General features: G+C 43.2%; 1 protein-coding gene and 1 long non-coding RNA gene across 4 annotated transcripts in view; one reads left to right on the top strand and one right to left on the bottom strand.

The window, feature by feature from the left end:
- phkb (phosphorylase kinase, beta) overlaps nt 1-22,726 on the top strand; it is a 337,093-nt gene that overhangs the window by 25,568 nt on the left and 288,799 nt on the right. For all 3 annotated transcript variants that reach the window (XM_085991512.1, XM_085991511.1, XM_085991510.1), the window contains one exon: nt 13,951-14,089. In XM_085991512.1, the coding sequence (XP_085847638.1) occupies nt 13,951-14,089 (139 nt within the window). The remainder of the gene's footprint in view (nt 1-13,950; nt 14,090-22,726) is intronic.
- Nucleotides 4,401-22,540, bottom strand: LOC147116501 (uncharacterized). Its single transcript, XR_015078821.1, has 3 exons — nt 22,395-22,540; nt 21,903-22,113; nt 4,401-6,889 (listed from the first exon to the last, which is right to left on the bottom strand). It is a non-coding gene; the product is annotated as an uncharacterized LOC147116501 (long non-coding RNA).

Below are 22,726 nucleotides of genomic sequence, written 5' to 3'. Positions count from 1 at the left end.
CTGTAATTATACTAGATTCCCTGCCACTCACCCCAACTGGCTGAGTGGGTGATATATTAGTGCACCACCACATAGGTTCTGCTTTCAGTTTCCCATGCAGAAAGTTCCTGATCTTGGGCACATTGCATTTGTTGCACAGAATTCAGGTCATTCTCCACAAGGAAGGAGATAAAATTTGCAGGTAAGTCACTTAAGGGTTCTTTTCACGTACTCTCTGCCAGCAATTATGAATCGGTGTTGGTGGGGATCTGGATCCAAGTTGTCTGCTCAGCCTATTGTTTATCAAATCTTGTGTGCTGTGAGGAAATAACTGAACAATAGGGTCAAATGTACAATTAAATGGAATAGAAAGGAGTACAAGAGCAATCTTGGAGTAAAAGTCACTGGCAGAGAAGAAAATGTAAACATTACCAGAAAAAAATTACAACATAGAAAAATCAGTTTGAACTAGATTTTGTGCATTCTTCTCTTCTTCCTATTTCCTTTCACTCTTTGGATACAGAGATTTTACTGTTTAATGTGCACTAAACCCCGAGTTATATTTCTGTCACCACACCAGCTTTCGACGTAATCCTTGAAAATCCCACTGACTTGCTGGTTCACTCCATACACTTCACTTCCTCACCAAGCCAGCAGCAAATTTAAAACTAGGTTTAAAGAAGGATGATTTATTTTAACTCTTAAATTAGTGGGCGACTATGTGAATGTAAAGGGATTGGTTGACTTTGTGGGCAAAGAAGACATTAAATGACCATGCATGAGTGCAGAGACTGGAGATGAATTTATAATGCAGGTGGCTGGTTTATATTCCACTCACTTTTACCTATTAAAGCTTATTTATAAAACTATGTTATACTGTTATCTTGTGAGAATAACCTTAATTTTTTTTTAAATGGTCTAGGTTTCCTGCTGCATGGTGAGAGCAGTATTCAGTGTTGTTCCATTATTGCCATCTGGTATAAGTAGTCGATAACTTCAAGCAATATTCCCTCTGATTTATTTTTCCTGCGTGGGCCCTTTAAATTTGCTGTACCGCATGCACGGTGCCTCTTCCAGCGGCAGCAGCTGGTGAGTGGCCTGCGCGGGACATCGCGATTGACGTGCAACCGTGCACCTTAGGGGGAACAGTGACTTCAAGTATAAGTATTTAGAAAAAATTGCGCAAGCTTCTTGTTCTTGTGTTGCACGTTTTGCATGGAAATATTGTCCAGCATGTTGTTTTTGAGCTAAAGCTTTGCAGGTTGATTGATTTCCTATTGCTCTGTGAAGATGTGACAGTTCAATTTGCTGAAACAGCCTCAGAAAGTGGCTCTATGTTACATTTGGAATTTTTCACCACTCACTAATCCTCATCTTAACCAGTATTTGAAAATCTTTTAGAAATCTAATATTGAACTGTGCATTTTTATATTGCTTTTACAGCTTCTTCCATCAGCAAGGTATTTTTCAAATAACACAGCTCCATTTATTTTAAACCTAAATTAGTGCATGACACATCTTGGAAATTTTTATGGTGTGTAATAAATTCATGGATACTGGAGTGATTGAATTCAAGCTGAGTGAAAGAGTGAGAATCAAGTATTCCCGTGGAGCTTTTTGTTAATCTCTGAATGTATTTTGAGCTAGTCTTGTGTATTGGTGATTACAGTAGTATGTGGTTTTGCAGTATGCCCACTGGACATTTGATACAGTAACTGTGCTGGAAATTGATTCAAGATCAGCAAGTTTCAAGTATCTGAAAACATGCTTAAATGTTCACATTAAAAATGAATATTCCAAACTATTGTCACAGCAGTTACATTTGTGCTGTGCTGGCACAATGTGTCAAAGTTTGAATGGATTTTTAAAAGTTCATGTCTGCAGTCCACCACATGGTGATTTTCCTATCATATCCATACCATCCTGCAGATGCTCCAAACAGGGCCCAGGTGTTTTCCCATAAGCAGATCAGGAGTCCGATAGCATTAATTAAAAATAAAACAAACGGCCTAGGTCCCATGCTGCATGGTGAGAGCAGGATTTAGGGTTGTTCCATTATTTCCATCTGGTATAAGTCGTCAATACCTTCAACATTGAATCACCCTAGTCTCCGTCCCAGAACCTGAGGCTGAATTAATTACAAGCATGTATTGTGGGTCAGCTGTATTATGGTCATTTCCTTGCAAACTACAAGATCAAATTCTATGAATAGTCATAACCGCCACTACATACTCCATGGTCCTTTCACCATTTGCATTTCAGTTTTACAGTTAGATGTAGTGTCCAAGACCTTCCTGTATCTTAGTTTGAATGTTCTGAGGAAGAGCTATCCAGAGACATTGGCCGTGATTTCCCCTACCTCGGCGGGTCCGGGGCGGGCGGTGTCGGTGGCGGGTCTCGACTCTGCTGCTGGCTCCAGCCTGCTCTGTAGAATTATTTTACAATGATTGGGATTGTTAAGCCTGCCCAGCGCGTTTGCCGGCCAGTTGAAGGAAGCGGGTCTGGTGACATCATTTGATGACGTGTGATCAGCCGTTTTCCTTAAAGGGACCATGCGCAAATTGATTTTGACAATTGTGCTGTCAGTGTTCTACAGCATTGAGGTGCTGCAAACACCGACAAGCACTGCACAAAGGTGCACGGCTGCACCTAGGCTTTCCCATGACTCCCTCCACATGCTTATGGAGGGAGTCACAGCTCGCAGGGAGGTTCTCTTCCCTTCCAATGGGTGGAGGAGACCTCCCCAGAAGATCAACACAGCCTGGTTGCACATTGCACAGGAGGACACAAGCAGGGATGTCGTCAGGAGGACCAGGCTGCAGTGGCGCAAACCTTTCAATGATCTCAGTAGATTACAAAACATTACTGCAAACCCACACTCAACCTCATCCTGCTGTGCCACTCATCTCACATCCCCATCGCTCTGCCTTCCCTACCCTACTCCTGCACATCCTTACTCACACCAACTTACCTTGCACCTCCACCCATCCCTCTCTATCTACATTATCACTTCCCCATCTCACTAGCCACCCCTCACACTCACCCTCATCCTAGTCCAATCATACCAACTAACAACACACAAGGGTCGGCACTTGGGTGTTTTAGCCAATGTTCATGTGAAGTTTCTGTTAATGTGATGTCAAATATTGAAATCTTTATTTTCAACACTTTGCGTTCTTGGACAGATTTGTGTGCACCTTTAGAAGTGGCTTAGTGAGCTGCAGTGATTGGTGAGACATAATGATACCCCGCAATGGTGATGAGTGTGAAAGGAATGGCTTGGGCATTGTAGGGATGCTTTATGGTGTTAGTGTGGGGTGGTGCCAACCTGACGCATCATGTTGCAGCCAGGGTATACAGTGTCAGGTGAAGTAAATCTGTCCATGGTGAGGCCATCCTTGGTGTCCTGGGCAGCAATGCGGTCGGGTGCTGGTAAACTGTGCAGCATCAGTTGTTTGCGGAGAAGCTTGGTGCGGCTGTTGTGCTTGGTGATGCTGGTTCATTGTGGTCAGATTCTGAGGGCCAAGGTGAGAGAGTGTAAGTGGTTCCCATTCTGATGGAGTAGATACCAGTTGAAGGGGAGATGACAGAAGCACTCTGTCAAAGGTGAGAGAGATTGCTGCAATGAGGTGTGCCTGGCTGGAGCGTTTGCTACAAAGATGTGCAGCCTGCATAAAGCACAGTTTGTCTTCCAAGGGGAGAAACCAAAGAGTCTCTGGGTTTGGAAAGTGTGCAGGTGTAAATTATGAGGTTTTATACAAGCTTTAACGCTGTCACCAATCATCTGCTTCAATGGCCATTCAACCTCCATGTCAGATGAACAGATGGGGTCCAGGAGCAGTGTGAAATCTGTGGGCGACCTGGTAAAGTTAAAAGGTTAGTAAATATCACTGTTAAGGGCTTCTAAACAAGCCAATAATTGGTTGAATTGCGTCCCCCCACCGCTGCGTGTCGGGTTTGTTAAGCATTGACAGACCCGACATTTGGGAAAGTCACGTGGTGGTGGCTTGACAGCAGGTTCCTGACCTGCTGTCAAAAAAAACATTTTCCCACCCGACCCGCCACCAAACGCGCCCGCTGACCCCCTGAAAAATTCCCCCCATTAGCTCTTCATATGAGGCAGGAAGAAGGAAGCATTAGCAGGAGAATGATCACTGACAAATGGCTCCCCTTTAAGGGCAGGCACCAGGAACTGATATCGGGCCTGCCCAAAATCCACCGCCCCCCCCCCCCCCCCATACCCCACCCTCCAAGATGGGCAAGATGTTCTGTTACCAGCATGTTTCGTGCTGACAGCTCGCCCATCAAAGTTAAATGAGGCAAGAAACTGAAAAGGGTTTGGGCCTCGTGGCGAGGCAATTGGGCCCAGTGTGTGACAAGAATTGTGACAGAGGAAGTAAGAATTTCTGACAAGAAATGTGTGCAGTGATAAGTTATTTATTCGAGATAAAACAAATAATCCTGTTGCCCATCTGAAACACATCTTTAAAATTTGCAACAATAAAAAAATTGGGAGAATTTTAATTTATTTAAAAAAAATAACATTTTAATTTGAATTACCTGATATCTTAAATGTTGGAACTGCTGCCTTTTTATTAATAGGCATTGATATTTATAATATTGAAGCCACCTGGCTGTCAGTCTGGACCTTTTTCTTCTTTACATTTTATTACTGTTGTCTGTTTATTCAAAAACAAATTGAATGTGTTGCACGTTCTCTTATTTTCATGCACTTAGTACATAGGCATTGGTTCCCTGCTGGTTCTTACTAGCAGGTAGCATTTTTTGATTTGTAAATGTTTGTTAGAAGAGGACAGAGAATACATGAGAACAACATACAAATAAGATTTCGAATGAAGTCAGTCCATTTAAATTACTCTACAGAGATCAGCTACTATTACTTGACAGATCTATTCATCATTCTACTTGATTTCTATTTCTAGTTGCTACTAATGCTTCTCAAATAATCTTGGCAAATAGTAGAGCAGAGTAATGGTGTGATAGCAAGCATGTGTTAAATCGGGTTTCATAACTATTCCGTTGAACTATCAGCGTATGGTTTAAGTTCTTTCTCCCACAAAGCATTGTACCAGACTGACAGCACATGAAAAATATTAATCTGGAAAATTATCTTAATTGATTCTGGTAGATTCTGGACTGCAATATTTCTTATTTGCATTTTTCTCAGCTAACTTGTTCAGTCGGCGTATCCTGTCTGTGCCGTAATGTGCACCACTCACATAATTTACTATTTATATATACACTACTGCTACGTTCAGGTTGCATGAGGCTATTTATCCGTAAATAATTTGCCTACAATTTTGTTTTATCTCTAGATACTTTTCAATGCGTTTTGTAAATCCACAAATGCAAGGCATATGCGTTTTGTAAATCCACAAATGCAAGGCATATGATTTTGATATATTCAAAGTAATTTATTTCTTATCTATTGTCAGGAGAAATATCTGATACTAGCAGCATCTTGCTCCAAAATCCACCAAATTCTTCCTCTATTTTATCTTGTGCAATTTTGTTGATTTAAAGTTCCTTACACATTCATTGATAAAGGTATGGTGGCATGAAGATGGACAGAGACAGAGAAAAATATTTCAGTCTAATCCTGATGTAGAAAGACAATTTGAAATCAGTCCTTTCCTTCAGGATTGGCTTGAGATGCCAAGTTCCAGTTCTGCTGTCTTTTCACAATAAAAAAAGTAAATGCTGGAAATACTCAGCAGGTCAGGCAGCAATGTTCCACATAGCCCACGAAAAGGCAGGCATAGCTAGGACCAATGCGGGTTCCTATAGCAACACCTTTTATTTGGAGGAAGTGAGTGGAGTCAAAGGAGAAGTTGTTCCATGTAAGAACAAATTCAGCCAGGCAGAGGAGGGTGGTGGTGGTGGGTAGGGCCTCCATTCAAGGAAGAAGCTGAGGGCTCTCAGGCCATTCTGGTGGGGGATGGAGGTGCAGAGGGAATGGACATCAGTGGTGAAAAGGAAACGGTTAGGGCCAGGAAACTGTTGAAATGGTGGAGGGCACCGGAAGAGTCGCGGATATAACTGGGAAGAGACTGGACAAGGGGAGAAAAAAATAGAGTTGATACAGGAAGAAGTCAGTTTAGTGGGGTAAGAACTGGCTGAAACGATGGGTCTGCCAGGGCAGTCCTTTTTGGGGATCTTGGGAAGGAGGTAGAAGCGGGCTGTGTGTGGTTGGGGGACAGTGAGGTTGGTGGCCATGGAGGGAAGATCTCCAGAGGAAATGAGGTCAGTGACAGTATGGGAAACGATGGCTTGATGTTCAGTGCTGTAGTCATGGTCCAGGGCGAGGTAGGAGGAGTTGTCAGAGAGCTGCCGTTCTGCCTCCACAAGGTAGAGGTCGGTTCACCAAACCAATATAACGCCACCCTTGTCAGCAGGTTTAATGACAATGTTAGGGTTGGACCTGAGAGAACAAAATGCTACAAGTTCAGGGGGAGGTAGGTTAGAGCGAGAAAAATTGAGACGGCCCATGTCATGCTGGCAGTTCCCAATGAAAAGATCTAGAGAGGGTAAGAGGCCAGAGGGAGGGGTCCAGGTGGAAAGAAAATTCTCAAAACGGGAGTAAGGGTCCGCTGTGCGGGGGCAAGACTCCTGGCCAGAGAAGTCAGCACGGAGGTGAAGGTGATGGAGGAAGAGCTCAGTGTTGTGCCGAGCACGAAAGTAATTGATGTGTGGGCATTAGGAGATGAAGCTGAGGCCTTTGCTGAGGACTGATCGTTCAGGGGCAGAGAGGGGAAGCTTAGAGGGGATAGTGAAAACACGGCAAAGGGTGAGATTGGAAGGTGGGATGGGGTCAGAGGAAAGTGAAGGGGAAGAAGGATCCGAAGGGCCATGGTATGCAAGAGTTGTTGAAGCTTGCGATCTTTGACACCTGAAAGGAAGAAAAAAAGATTTTTGTTAAAGTTTCGGATGAGGCGTAGGATGAAATGTAACTGCAGACCAGGAATAGGCTGTCAACTAATATCTACTATAAGCCCACTGACTCCCACAGCTACTTTGACTACACTTCCTCCCACCCCGCATCCTGTAAGGACCCTATTCCATCTCTTAGTTTCTCTGTTTCTGTCGCATGTTGTGATGATGCCACCTTCCATACCTGTACTTCGAATGTGTCTTCCTTTTTCCTCAACCGAGGACTCCCCATTACCATGGTTGACGGGGCTCGCGACCGTGTCCGTCCCATTTCCCGCACTTCTGCTCTCACCCCTTCCCCTCCCTCCCAGAACAACGATAGGGTTCCCCTTGTCATCACCTTCCAACCCACCAGCCTCCACATTCAACGGATCATCCTCTGCCATTTCCGCCACCTCCAGCATGATGCCACCACCAAATACATTCTGAAGCTACTGGAAAGCGCCCCACCTCCTGCTTGGGGCGCTACTACTGAATTTCACGGCGCTATGTGCAGCAGCACCACACGCGGCGGCATGTAGCGCCGCGTCATTGCAGGCCTCCTCCCCTGATTAAAGGGGAGGGGCCTAGCGCTGTGCGCACCAGGGAGCGGGGTGCTGGGCTGAGCGATTGCGGCCGGCATTCCGCATAAAAAAAGTGAAAGGGGGCAGGTGCTGGCAGTTGGCCAAAATAAAAATGGCCACCCGACACCTGCCCTTTAAGTAGTGTCGCCGCCGCTGCAAAGACGCCCCCTAACCCTGTTGGACATATCGTCCGGTGATAGGTCAGGGGGCGCAAGGGAAGTTTATGGCCAGGGCGCTGCACACAGCGATGACATAATCGCCGGCGGCAAGGGGCGCTACCGGCTACCGCCACCACTAATCTCCCGCTGAATTTCACGGGAGGCACTAAACCAACCCAATTTTTCCCCCTTAGTAACTTGCGAGAATCATGGCCCTGTTCGCGATGTCAATTTTGATTTTTTTAAATTAATTTTTGGCTGCTGCTTTCATTTCAGGGATTAATAATTGCCATAGTTTATAGCTGCTGTTTTCATTTTACTTTCATTTCAGGAATTAACCTTCGTTATGGCTGCTGCTTCAATTTAATCTTTTTTTTTCCCTTGCCCACTGCCTGTGTGATATATTTAATTTATGTTTGGCAGTCATGGCCCCACTCCTGACAACACTTTAGACTTTCATTTGTTTTATTAAATAGTCTGTGATAAATGATCATTAATACATTTTGAGGTAATCCTTTTTGATTTGCTACAGTTATTTAATTAATATATTTTGGCCCAGTTCTGTTCCATATCATTATGTTACCTAATAAATGTTGGAAGAACCCAATTGGATTGCTACTTTTATTTATCAAAGTTTAGTGAACTCCATTCTATTTCCTGCTCTTATTTAATTTATGAATTTTGCCCAAAACCTTTTCTGTTTACTTTTTTTATTAATGGACTTTTGACAAGATTAAGGGGTATGGAATTAGGGGAAGGGTAGCAAATTGGATTAAAAGCTGGTTAAAAGGAAGGAAACTGAATAAGAGTTAAGAACAGTGTCTCAATGGTTGGAACTGGGTAGCATTGTCCCACAGGATTCTTCTATGGGATTGCTTCTGTTCACTGTGTACATTAACAATTTGGATATAGTACTAGAGGGAATGGTGTCCAGATTTGCAGATGAGACTAAAACAGGAGGCATAGTAAATAATGTTGAGGATCAAAGGAAGCTGTAAGGAGTTATTGATACAATGGTGAAATGGGTTCACAGCTCCCCAGTACTCTGGAACCCCAGCACCACTCCCATCCACAGGAAACTTTTTTTTATCCAGCACGGACGGGACCGACGTGGTGCCGGTTCATCAAAAATTCCGGATAACTGAACGCTATAGTAAAAGATAGGGAGAGCTGACAGCTCCGTATAAAGCAACAAACCCTGTTGCTTAGCAACAACTGTAGAACAATGGCCACAAGTTCCAAACGTCTCTGTAGCTTAGCAACAGCTGCAGCCACACCCTTGCACAGCAACAGATGGAAGAAGGCAAATACAATATGAAGAAAAACCTACTCCTGAATTTTGCCGGTTAACCGAGATTTCCGGTTATTTAGGTGCCGGTAAATCGAAAGTTTCCTGCACTTATATAAAGGCTTCCAATGTGCATTTTCATCCTGTTTTTCAATTAATTCATTTTATTTTATTGGAATTTCTAGATAACTTCTTTACCATTTACTCTATTTTACACTCATTTATTTTTAACCAATATTGCTTTTATTCCCAAAATATATCAGCACACTGATAGCTTCTCCATTACTCAATATATTCTTCTCCTTACCAAATGGCCCATTATGCACAAATATGTACACACAGAATTTGAGGCTGAAAATACTACTAACTCAAACTCAATCATGATAAATTAGTCATCCTCATAATATATTGCATGTTACACAGAATAAAACAGTTCAGCATCCAGTTCACTGAGTAATGCTACAAAAGATCTGCTGGTAAAGTTTGGAAAAAATTGTCTTGCGAAAACCACTTGGGCTGAATAATGATGCGTATGGTGTAAATTATTGTAACCGGATTGAAAGACATACACAGCCTCATGCTTGTGTGTAGGTGGCAAGTAGAGTGCGATGTACTAAATATTAATTAAAATCATTTACAAATATTGACATTTTACTGCAACCCTGAAGAGTTCAAGACTAATAACAAGTTTTCTAGAAATCTGAATCATGCAGCAATACTTTATAATTATCATTCTGTTTGCTTTTTACAAACACATGATGGAATACTCCTATAATAACCACTTCAATGCTTGATGTTGCTCAGCCAGAAAGATTTTTTTTGTGCTACTGGAAAGACATCTGCAATTTATTTACCAAACCATTTGTGCTTTTTTTTCACTCTTATATATTCAGCTTTAGTAGTTAATACGAAGTTAGTAGCAGCTGCAGATTGAAGGAAGATTGCAGACAAATCTAACATAACCTGAGGAAATCTGCAAAATATGAAATGGAGATGAGTGTAGAAAGCGTAAGTAAAATGAAGCAGTCGCTGCAGGCAGCAATACTTGAACCAAATTGCAGCTTTTTTTTGAAAATAACATTCTTGAGTATCAACACAAAAAATTAACCAATTCTAATGAAACAGAACAGCAAACACTATAGAAGCACTACAAAAATGCCATAAAAAATCAAAGCAACTATTGAAAAGCACATACGATCATAGAAAGATGAACGACAGGAAAAGACCAACTGATCCATTGAGTCTGTCCCTTATCGTCATGGTGCAATTTATGCACCCCTTGACCCCCCCATTCACTCCCTCACCTCCAACCAGCTGCACAAGCTCCTGGGAGAGGGAACAAAAAGACAAAAAAGCTTCTGGCATTTTAGGGGAAAAAACACTCTAGAAAGTTTCACTCCAACCCCTAAAAATGATCAAACAAGTTATGATTGTGGCTTGCTTCCTGCCAACAACACATTTTTCTGCACAGATTTTAGTACAAAGTTCCATTGGAACATCTGGATTGTTTGTCAGCTACTTAATCAGCAATTGCACATAACTGGATTCCATATATGTAGTGGGGGTTGCTTCTTCGAAAGAAAGAAAGAACTTGCATTTATATAGCGCCTTTCACAACCTCAGGACGTCCCAAAGTGCTTTACAGCCAATGAGGTATTTTTAAAGTGCAGTCACTGTTGTAATGTAGGGAAACGTGGTAGCCAATTTGCACACAGTAAGCTTCCACAAACAGCAATGTGATAATGACCAGTTAATCTGTTTTAGTGATGTTGGTTGAGTGATAAATATTAGCCAGGGGAGAACTTCCCTGTTCTTGTTCGAAATAGTCTTGTGTGATCTTTCATGTCCACATGAGGAGGATGCAAAGAGACTGCAAAGGGATATAGACAAGTTAAGTGAGTGGGCAAGAACATGGCAGATGGAATATAATGTGGAGAAATGTGAAGTTATCCACTTTGGTAGGGAAAAATAGAAAAGCAGAATACTTTTTAAATGGTGAGGGATTGGGAAATGTTGGTATTCAGAGGGACCTGGGTGTCCTTGTACACGAATCACTGAAAGTTAACATGCAGGTACAGCAAGCCATTAGGAAAGCAAATGATATGTTAGTCTTTATTACAAAAGGATTGAAGTCTTACTGCAATTATATCGGGCTTTAGTGAGACCACACCTCAAGTACTGTGTACAGTTTTGATCTCCTTACCTAAGGATGGATACACTTGCCTTAGAGGGTGTGCAACAAAGGTTCACCAGACTGATTCCTGGTATGGGGGAATTGTCCTATGAGGAGAAATTGAGGAGACTAGACTTATATTCTCTAGAGTTTAGAAAAATGAGAGGTGATCTCATTGAAACATAAAATTCTTACAGGGCACGACAGAGTAGGAGGTGGGAGGATGTTTCCCCTGGCTGGGGAGTCTAGAACTAGGGGGTCACACTCTCGGAATAAGGGGTCAGCCATTTAGGACTGAGATGAGGAGTAATTTCTTCAACGAAGGGTTGTGAATCTTTGGAATTTGCTATTCCAGAGGGCTGTGGATTCTCAGTTGTTGAGTATTTCAAGACCGAGATCGATAGTTTTTTAGATATTAAGTGAATTAAGGGATACGGGAATAGTGCGGGAAGGTGGAGTTGAGGTAGAAGATAAGCCATGATCTTATTGAATGGCGGAGCAGGCTCGAAGGGCCTAATGGCCTACTCCTGCTTCTATTTCTTATGTTTTTATGAGAGGGCAGACGGGGCCTCGGTTTAACATCTCATTCGAAAGATGATACCTTCGACAATGCAGCACTGGAGTGTCAGCCTGGATTATGTGCTGAAGTCTTGAGTGGGACTTGAACACATGACCTTCTGACTCAAGTGAATGTGCTACCCGCTGAGTGACCTCCATCTGTTTTCACTGCATCCACTTGCTTGGGCCTCTTCCTCACTCTCTCACTAGCAGCACTCAGCATCAACAGTTTACGTGCCGGTCAGCAATGCAATGCTCAGGACTTCTTTACTAGCACGCACAATGGATTCACACCTCATGTCTGCTGAGAGTTGCAACAGACAACTCGTGTGCTTGACAAAGTTGACTGTTTCAGAGTTGGCTGCCGGTGCCTGCGTGGAATCTTTGACTGGATCAGATGCAGTTGCTTTCGCCACCAGAGAAATTAAGTTACAATGCTGAAAACAATTGCAATGGATTTTGTATTTAGGTGCAGGCACTTCATGTGCACCCTACAGTTGTTAATTGTCAAGTGATTTTGGCCTTGTGATGCCAGGCTTCAGTCAAAATGATCAGCTGCTTTTCAGAAAGAGCACATGTCATCAATATATTTTTATTGTTTCTTTAGATTACAAGTAGAGTAACACTACTATGAAACTGTCATTTTATTTAGTTCCTAATCACCAGTAGATTTCTGCCCCCGCACCCCCTCCACAGAGTCATGCGAGGGCGATTCATAACAGTATTTCATTGCTTTGCTTTCTTCCTACTTGAGCATTTTTCATTGAAAGTTAGCATTCTGCTTGAAGGCAGCTTGCAAAAAAGATACCAGTTTCATTCGGATTAAAGAAGTCTTTGGGCTGGAAACAAGATAAACTTTCAGGAATTTTATTACACATTGTTGCCGACATCTTCTGTGGAACTGTTACTGGCCTCCCCACGTGTGGACTTAGACTTGGATCGCATGACAGTTTTTGAAGCGGTTGATCCACAATGCAGGAACTGAGTCAGCTAGAAATGATTTAGCTAATTCATTCGCCTTTTCTAGTGTGACATGGTCAGATAACCCAGGAAGGTGAGTTACTCTGGCCTGCTTGAACAGCATGAACTCTCATTAATCAGCAGATTTCATTGGGCATTAACCAATTAGTGCGGGAACTCGAATTCATATTAATAATTCAAATGAAGAGCTTTAAATTCAGCAATGAGCTTTCAGTGGGTGGGTTTTTTCCCCATGATTTTAATTCAAATTAAGCAACTTCAAAGAGGAGTATACTGTGGTTCAAAGGCATTGCTCATTCAGAATTTGTCACAGCCAGATGAAGATGTCTGTTGCCATTAATGTATAATGCTGCAGATTGAATTTTGTGTATTTGCTCAAAAACAAGCAATCAATCTCAGCCCCTTTCAGGAAGCAGTTAACAGAAATCACTTAAATTTGACAATTTTCGCCAGCTAAAATTTGAATTAAAAGTATAGCCAAAATTTTATAAATTGGAGCCTGTTTCTCTTGCACCACATCTTGTGGCAAGGCCAGAAAATTACTTCAAAGTAAACCCATAAGTATGCCAGATAACAAAAAATGAAAATGAGTGAAAAGTAAATTTAAAATGGATATGTACATTTTTGGAATAATCTGCCAGGTATTCAAAATATGGGATTGTTCAAAAACATGGGATTATTCAAAATACAATCAAAAAGCAAAAAAATGCAGATGCTGGAAATGTGAAACAAAACCAAATTCTAAACAGTCAGCATATATGAAGGGAACAGACAAGTTAACGTTTTAGGTGTGGATCCTTCATCAGAACTGGAAGATAGTACAAATGAACAGCATTTAAAAAAAATACAAAATAAAGGGAAGAAAATTGGGCGGCGTGTAAAATGGGCTGTCGATTCGTTATCACCCATTTTACGCTATCGTTGAAGACCATTTTCACCCTAAGGTATATTCCAATTGTGATATAAGGTCCATACCTGAAATGTCAACTTGTCGGTTCTCTCCACAGCTGCTGATTAACTTGATGACTGTTTCTAATGTTTTCTGTTATTCAGTATACAGCTGGCTGCTAAAACAGGAGAGAAGGATGGGCTGAATACCCTGTTCTCCACCTTGATTCTTAAATATGATCTTGTGCTGGGATGCTAATAATTCCCTCAGCTGTCAATAGACAAAGTAGATTTGAAGATTTTATCAGTAGTCTTGCATTATACTTGCATAATAATGGGTCTTTCATCATTTACACAATATGGACTCACATTTGTTGAACTATCTCTGAATAGCTTTTTGTTTCTTTTCAGTAAAATCAACTGTGCTGAACTACCAGAGCCCTGCAACAGGTCTTTTCCCCACCAAAACAGTTGGTAATTGTAATAAGGCTAAAGTTCGAGATTGCCTTTATTGTGCTGCCAGTGCTTGGGCTGTATCACTTGCTTATAGGTAAGTGCAATCCTTGTGGATGTCTGGGTTTTAATACCAAGACATTTATATGAATTATATATGTTATTACAAGTTTATGTCTGTGCAAAGCTTGGTAGTCCATGAACTGCAAGCAGAAGTGTACAGGTGGTGCATTTCTCTAAATTGATGTGACAATGCTGTAAATTTTAGAAGCATCTGTGCACAGAATACCTACCAATTCTCCTATATTAGATGGGAGTTTTACACCTAAAGGATGATGATCTTGTTTTGGACAGAGTACATTTCTAGCAGCAGAACATTGGTATAAACTCTGCACTGATAGTTTTGTGTGCTTCACTGTGATGCTGCCAACAGAACCATAGATGTTTACAGCATAGAAGGAGGCCATTTGGCCGATCGCATGTGTGCCAGTTCTTTGCTAAAGCAATCCAAAACTAATTCCACTCTCCCTATAGCCCTGTATCATCATCTGTCCAAATTTTACTGATAAAATGCAATGGCCTCTGCCTTAACCATTCCTTATGGCAAGGCATTCTATGCTCTAATAACCATCTGTGTAAATAAATTTCTCCGAATCTCTCTCCTCACTCTCTTAGTGATATTTTGAATTGATAACCTCTTATCACTGACTTTCTAACAGGAAGAAAGTGTTTCCTTATTCACTCTATCCAAATCCTTTATCATTTTAAAAACCTCTTACTTAAAACTTCTCTTACCCTTCTCTATTCCAGTTTAAAAAAAAAAAAAAAAAAAAATCCCAGTAGCTCCTTAAAACTAGTCTCCCATCGCTAGCATTATCCTAGTGAGTCTATGCTGTATGGTTTCAGTGGCTTTAAAGTACTTTCAATAATGGAGCACTGAAAACTGCACGCCGTGCTCTAACTGTGATCAAATCAATGTTTTGTATAAATTCATTATTATTTATTTACTCTTGTACTCTATGCTCCTATTTATAAAATCTAAAATTCTATTGGCCTTTTTTATGGCTTCATCTGCCTGTATTCGCATTTTCAAGCAATTATGTATTTGAACCCCTAGGACTCTCTGTTCATCTATACTCTTAAGTGTCTTTCCATTATGTGTATACTCCAATTTCTTGTTTTTTCTCCCAAACTTAGCTGTATTAAATTGCATCTCCCACCAGTTTGCCCATTCCACTGACCTGTCTATGTCTTGCCATCGGAGCCACGTGACTCATCCACTTTTGAGTTCTGCTAATTTTTGCTGTTGCGTGATATCGAAACCGAGATAAGGAAAGCGAATATCAACGGTAAAAACTCAGTCATCTGGTCAACTCTAAGTTCATAATGCAGATAAACACACCCACATTGTGACAAAACAACTAATGGAAGCTTGAAATCACAAATTAAATGGATCATTCTCTTGGTTGCCCAGTGTGCAAAGAATAAAAAAAAAATTAAATAGTGGACTGAAGAAGCCAAATGGGATACCTATTCTGCAATCAGCTCCCTTGTATCTGTAACCAGCAGTACTGCTCACCCACAACAATTAACAGAAGATCGCAGAGAATGAGAAAAGCGTAGATTATTAGCACCCAATCACACAACAAACTTTGGAAAAGCATCTCTCCAACAATGACCAAATGCCACCTCCACCCCTCCCACCCCACTGAAAATAGATTGACATGTCCCCCCCCTTCCCCCCCCCACTTATCAGACATTGTGGTCAGCCACAAATGCCCCATCCAAATGATCAAAGATCACAGCCTCCCCAGTCCCTCAGCAGTCAGACATGAACAATATGATGCCCAACAGCACACTGAAGTGACAAATTGTTGAAAACAAAGGATTCCAAGTGCACAAACTGCAGCAGTACCAGTTTGCCATGCTGCACAAATCAAAGTAAGAAATTGTAAGACCTCAGGCAGTTGAAATTAACAGGAAACCTTCTGTACTGCGCCCCCCCCCCCTTTACTGAGCAGACATCACAACTTCTTGACCCCCACTGAGCAAAGAAAAGGCAGAATCCTCCCCCCCGCAACTAAGCACAAATTACAGCACCTCTCCATCCTCCTGCCCCTATTCAGCTGAAAGTGGGGCATCCACACTCAATCAGAAATCCTCCACCAACTCCTCGCCACACAGAAACCCTTTCAGTGATCACACCTAACTGAACAGAAATATAGCGATCAAACTCTACTCATCAAGCAGAAGAAAGTGCACTGCCCCCCAGCACCCCTCACCCCACTCCTCACTCACCAGCAATTAGGCCACTGTCACACCTCCATTGAACTAATATCAGAGCACCACCACCACAAAGCAGAAATCAGTACACAAAACGACCCTTCACGTCGAAGATGTCCAACATTCAAACAAACCCTTAACTTGAGAGCAAACTTGGGATTTACAGCTCCCTGCTGAGGACAAAGAGTTCCTGCCGATAACTCCTTCCCTATCTCTAGTGAGGATAAAACCGACCTACCACCATATCCCACTGAGGACAAAGACGACTTTACCACTCCCTCCCCCGTCCACTAAGGAAACACACGGCCTTCCACTTCCCCTCACTGAGCATAAACTCGGCCTTCACCTTTCGCCTAATAAGAACAAATGCCCAGACCCCACTGAGCTCAAGATGGTCCCCCATGAAGAAATGGGCGAACACACCCAGTCAATACCTCAGTTGCTCGTTCCTCCACCCTCTCCTTTTCCCTCCTCCTTTCCAAGTCAGGAGTGTGATGAAATACTCTCCACTTGCCTGGATGAGTACAGCTCCAACAACATTCAAGAAGTTCGACGCCATTTAGGACAAAGCAGTCTACTTGATCGACACCCCATCCACCACCTTAAACATTTACTCCCTCCACCACTAACACACCGTGGCTGCAGTGTGTACCATCTACAAGGTGCACTGCTGCAACTCACCAATGGTTCTGTCCAGCACCTACCAAACCCAGGACCTCTACCACCTAGAAGGACAAGGGAAGCAAGCGCATGGGATCATCACCACCTCGAAGTTCTCCTCCAGGTCGCACACCATCCTGATTTGGACATATATTGCCATTTTCTCATCGCTGCTGGGTCAAAATCCTGGAGCTCCCTACTTAACAGCACTGTGGGAGTAACTTCACCACACGGACTGCAGCGGTTCAAGAAGGCGGCTCACCACCACCTTCTCCAGGGCAACTAGGGATGGGCAATAAATGTCCACATCCTGTGAATGAGTAAATAAAATTAAAAAAACAGTCCCTTGCTCCACAATGCCATTGTTGCTCAGGAGCACCATCCTCATAGTCACTGTCACAGCCCGCCTTATACTTGTCCAATCTGTTGCGTAATTCCAGTAAATCAGAGGTTCCATGCAACTGTAAGCCCTGTTTACCTCTGCTGCTTCTACAAGCGTTCACCCATTTCTCTTTTTTTTGCATTATCCTTGTGTCCTGAGCTGCCTAGGACTGCTTCTTGGATAGTACACTTCAGAAACCTCTCATCCTCTCTGATACTGCATAATGTAGCCAATTGCTGCTCCAGAAACTTTGCTTTCTGTCATGTCGTGCAAATCTATTGCCCCTGTATACAGTCAAGATTAATAATAGCCCGCATAATGCATTCCACACGCAGCGGACGGTTCCGTACACAAAGGCAGGTATATGGGTTTCAGCATCCCTGCTCCTCTTCGAATACTGCAATGGGATCTATTACATCTACTTGATGGGGCAGAAAAGGCTTTGGTTTAATGTCTCATTCGAAAGATGCCACCTCCGAGAGTGTAGCACTCCCACAGTACTTCATTGAAGTGTCAGCTTAGATTATGTGTTCAAGTTTCTGGAGTGGGGCTTGAACCCACAATCGTCTGACTCAGAATTGAGAGTGCTACCACTGAGCTAAGACGGACACCTTGGTATTTAATTCTGTAGGTGAAGATGCTGATAAATATCAGAAATTTTTAATTGAATTTGTTTGTGATACTATTTTTAAGAAATTGCTTGGACCATCATTTTTTTAAACAAATGTGTGTTTTTAAATATGGATGCAGTATGTTCTAATATGCAAATGCAAAGAAGTGGGAATTAAATTATTTTCCTTGTCTAAAACGACAAAGATAATTAGTTGAGTGAAGCAGCCATTTGGGTCGATAGAGAATGCCCGTCCTCATTTCTCTCCTTTTATAATCTCCTGACTCATATGTGCAGGTTTTTTCTGAAGGAATGTCAATTGTGGCTATCTTCGTGGACAACTCTTAAAAGATACTGAAGTTGGAATGTCCACGACCCCCAGTGGGTTTAACTTCCTGCCATTTGATTGTCCCTTTGCCATTGTTTGGTGCAAGGCCATCAGCTTACTGTCTAGCTGAATGTTGGTTGTGTTGAGACTTAAACTTGATTGTTTAAGTTGGCCGCTAATATGCATTTTTATTAATTTTGCCAACTTAAACTTTATTGAACATCTTAATAGTAAAAAATGTTAACATAAGCTGTTTAACTTAATTTTAAACTGCTAAATTCATGTCAAGGTGACTTCAATACTGATGCTACTCTGAAGCAAACCTGACCATGTGGACCTCTTGTATTACTATCCCACAAGGTTCATGTTGTTGCAGTGATATTGCAATGGTGTAATCAGATGCTTGGTCTGATGGTCTATTTTAGATGGTCTATTTTGGTATGCTTCACATGTTTCTAGGCAACAAGGGACTCCACTGTTGTAAAAATGTCACCGTACTGCCAGCCTTGCTTTGTGTAGTATAATTAGATTTGAAAAGGTTTAGGTCCATAAGTGCTTCAGACCGTGAACATTTACTTGAGCAAGCCTACTATATCACTAAGTGCAGTTGAAATGCAATAAGTAAAACATTTTTTTGCACTTGTATTTGTTCTAGAGCCTATGTGAAAAATAATCTAATTACCACTACAGTTAGTGTTATACCGTTCTTCACAGGTGCCCCCGAACCAACTGTTACGTTTTAAAACAAATTCTAATGGAAATAAAAGAGAAATCAGTATAATCAGGACACTGTGGGGGCTGAATTGGTCTGTGTAGTGCCCATTTTTTAGGCGCTACGCAGCCACCTTACGCTCAAGAATGAGGTCCGAGATGCGCAGGCACACTTTCAACGGGAGGTCCACAGGACATCATCTCAGTAAAGTGGTCTGCGCGTGTGTACCTAACGACCACCAGCAACATGCAGAGCAGGCAGATCATGACACAAATCAGTGTGCAACACTGATTTGACGCCAGCACTGCCATTTTCCAGTGACCCACTCCAGCCATCACCCTACCTTAACCTCGCACAGCTGAATATGATGTTAAACGGAATGAAGGACCCCCACCAGCGCTATTCAAAGGGATGATGAACTGCTTGCAGGTTCGTTGCTGGATTATTTCTCCTGGCTGCTGGTGCAATTGTACCTGTTTTTGGAGCTTTGATATTCTTGGCTAAAGTTTGAATAGTCTACAGGGAGTAGTCTGTCTGCTGCTGAAGTACTTTTTTGTTTGTTTAAAAGCTTGTGCTGAAACAAGTTGCTTCCAGACATGGGTGGCCTGGTAGGGCTTCCGCTGGGAATTGAAGACGGGGAGAATGAAGAGAGGCCGTGCAGAGCAGGACAAGCTGCTAGAAGAGGGAGGAGGAGGAGGAGCGGGAGAAGGGCTCTCGCAGGAGGCCATATCTGCCGAGGGTCTTTAGGGAGCAATTCTCTTAGCTCAACTTCAGTGAGGACCAATGCTTGAGATGTCTTTGCTTCACTAAAGAGGTTGTGACTGAAATCTGCCAACTGCTGCAGCCACAACTGCAACTTCAAAGCAGGGCTCTGTGGCTGTCAAGGTGACTGTGGCTCTTAACTTTTATGTGTCTTGCCTCCTTCCAGGCTGCTGCTGGGGATGTAAGCAACGTCTCGCAGTTTGCAGTGCACTGCTGCATAAGGGACGTCATTGAATCTCTCTGTATACAGAGAAATAGTTTAACTTCATTCCCTCTTGTCAGAAACAAGCAGGCGGAACGAGCACAAGAGTTTGCACAGATTGCAGACTTCCCCATGCTGCAGGGTGCCATTGACTGCACGCACATTGCCTTCTGTGCACCTCATATGAACTTGGCCATTTTCATGAACCGAAAGGCTTTGCAAATGGGTGACCAAAGGCAGTGCATCATGCAGGTAAATGCCCGTTATCCTGGCAGCAGTCACGATTCCTTCATTCTGTGGCAGTCCTCTGTGCCACCTGTATTTGACCCACCATGGTAATTCAAAGACTGGCTACTGGGCGACAAGAGTTATCCGTTCATGACTTTGGTTGGGGAGCCTCACACACGTGCACAACAGACCTATAATGAGAGCCATACTGCCACAAAGAACATTATAGAACACACCACCGGCATCCTCAAGCAACGCTTCCGCTGCCTGGATCCCTCTGGAGGAGCCCTACACTACTCAGCTGAACAAGTATCAAGATTTGTTGCATGCTACACAACCTCACCATTATGAGGGAATAGCCCTTGACATGATCCAGGCGAGAAGCTGAGGAGCAGGAGCATGTGGAGGAAGAGAAACAGGAAGAGGAAGGAAGGCTACAACATAAATAGCCCCTTTATGCCCAGGCTCTACGTGATCAAATAATTCATGAGCGATGTCAGTAACCTCAACCACACCTCCCCATTCACCAACAGTCCCACACTCCTTACCTTTCCTCTATCACTAACCATCACATTGTCCTCTTTCCGACAACACACAAATAAAAACCACCAGAAAATGCACATCCCAATCCAATTTTATAAAGTCAGTGATTACATAATGCATACAAAAATAAACTAATCACCCGTGTGCAGTCCCGCAGTGCCTGTGTTCTGTGTGCCTTTGCCTATCCTAGTGCTCCAATGATTTGCTTCCCAGTGGTTGCAGCATGGGACCTTCGATTGTGAGGAGACTGCAGATGGCCTTGGAGGGGGACCTCAAGCAGCTCTGGGCCTAGAAGGCCCGGCTTCAGACTGCACCATCTCTGCCTGAGCTGCAGCAGTCTGGGCTGGCTGGCTGATAGACAACAGCAAGGACACTGACGGAGTGGTCATCCTGAGAGAGGACTGCAGATTTGTGCTCAATGGAGCAACGGCCACTCTGTCAGGGCGGCGCCTCAGTAATTCTACTGATGTGTTGGAGAACAGATTGATGGACTGTTGTGACACACTGGAAGCCCATTTGAACAGTGGTATGTAGCACCACAATGGCAGCAGTCTGAGCTTGCAAGTCAGCAGTCTTGAGTTTCCACTACAGCGCTCAGACCTTTGATCGAAGCTGTTTATGCTGCAATGCAAGCTATGACATCGGTCATCAGATGCTGCATCATGCTGGGTTCCACAGGTGTGCTGATGGAGGTGACCACCCATTGTATATTGGAAAGGATGGGTTCCAAGCTCTGCGCAAAGCCCTGTGCTAAGTTGGTGCTGGACTCCTCCATGCTCTTTCACTGTGCACAGACTTCCTGGCATGCCTTCCATTGCACCAGTCATTTGATTATGTACATCAATCAACCTTCTGCTGTAGCCTAGCCCATCAAAGTCCTCATCTGACTCCCCTGCAGCAGAACTAGCGTGTGACCTCTGGCGAGCTGGCACCTGTGCTATCTCTTCCCCCCGCCCTGGCTCCTGCGGACTTGTGCCCTGTGTCTCACCACGTGCAGATCCCTCCGCTATCCTAGCCTCTGAAATACGAACAGTGTCCATATCTGAGCTGGTGGTTGTGAGTGTAAGATCGAGTGATGGTGTCTCTTCACCATCTCCTCTTCCTCCTCTGACTGGGAAGGTTCCAGTTCTTGGGTATTTGAAATGAAAAAGGGACAAGGGTTGGGTTGTAATGAGGAGAAAGTAAGAAGTGCATGCTTACACCATCTGCAGCTTGAGTCAGAAGAGAGAAGGAGAATTAGGTATGCAGATACCCTAACGATTGATCCCTCCAGCCCGCCAATGGCCAATGCCTCATCGATGCCTCTTCCCATGATGTCAAGCACTGTTTCCTCCACGAGGGTTAAAGTTTGCAGGCGGGCTTGTCCTCCTCCAGTTCTTCCCTGCTGCCATCTGTTATGCGCCACCTTTTCCTGCAAGAAAGAGGGAAGTCTGTCAGTGATTACCCTGCAATATGTTTGGGTGATGTGGCTATCATGGTTGAATAGCTGCCAGTGTGTGCGAGCTATGAGTTGTGGCTGCGAGGCTGTGTGCTAATTGTCAGAAGGTGAGGTAAAGCATATGAATTGAAGAATTGAGTACTTTTTCATAGAGAATGTTGATGGGTGCATGATGGAGGAGTAGTGAATTCAGCAGTAAATGAGGCTAGTGGTACAGTTAGTAGGATGTGCCATTTGAAGATGAACTCATTCACCTTGACAACTTATGTCAGATTGTTAAACTTCTTCCTGCACTGCATCCATGTTCCTGGAGTAACACTCCTGACATTGACCTCCACTGCTACGTTCCCACTGCCTCCTGAGCATATGTCTGAAGGGGCTCCTGCCAGCATTACTGCTCTTGATTTCTATCCAGAGATCCCTGCTGGAAACTCGCATGTGGACGTTGGATAAAAATAACATCAGCCTCAGCTATGATACTCACTAGTCAAATAGCTGGCTTACACTGACAAAGTTTCCATAGTTGAAGTTACTAGAAGGCACTGACACTTATGGAACTGTATCCCAGTTAAGAGTCGTCGACATC

Source organism: Somniosus microcephalus, chromosome 6, assembly GCF_052327205.1.
Source record: "Somniosus microcephalus isolate GS21.2 chromosome 6, FLI_Smic_1.0, whole genome shotgun sequence".
NCBI lineage: Eukaryota > Metazoa > Chordata > Chondrichthyes > Squaliformes > Somniosidae > Somniosus > Somniosus microcephalus.
This window is presented reverse-complemented; position numbering and strand designations above follow the sequence as displayed.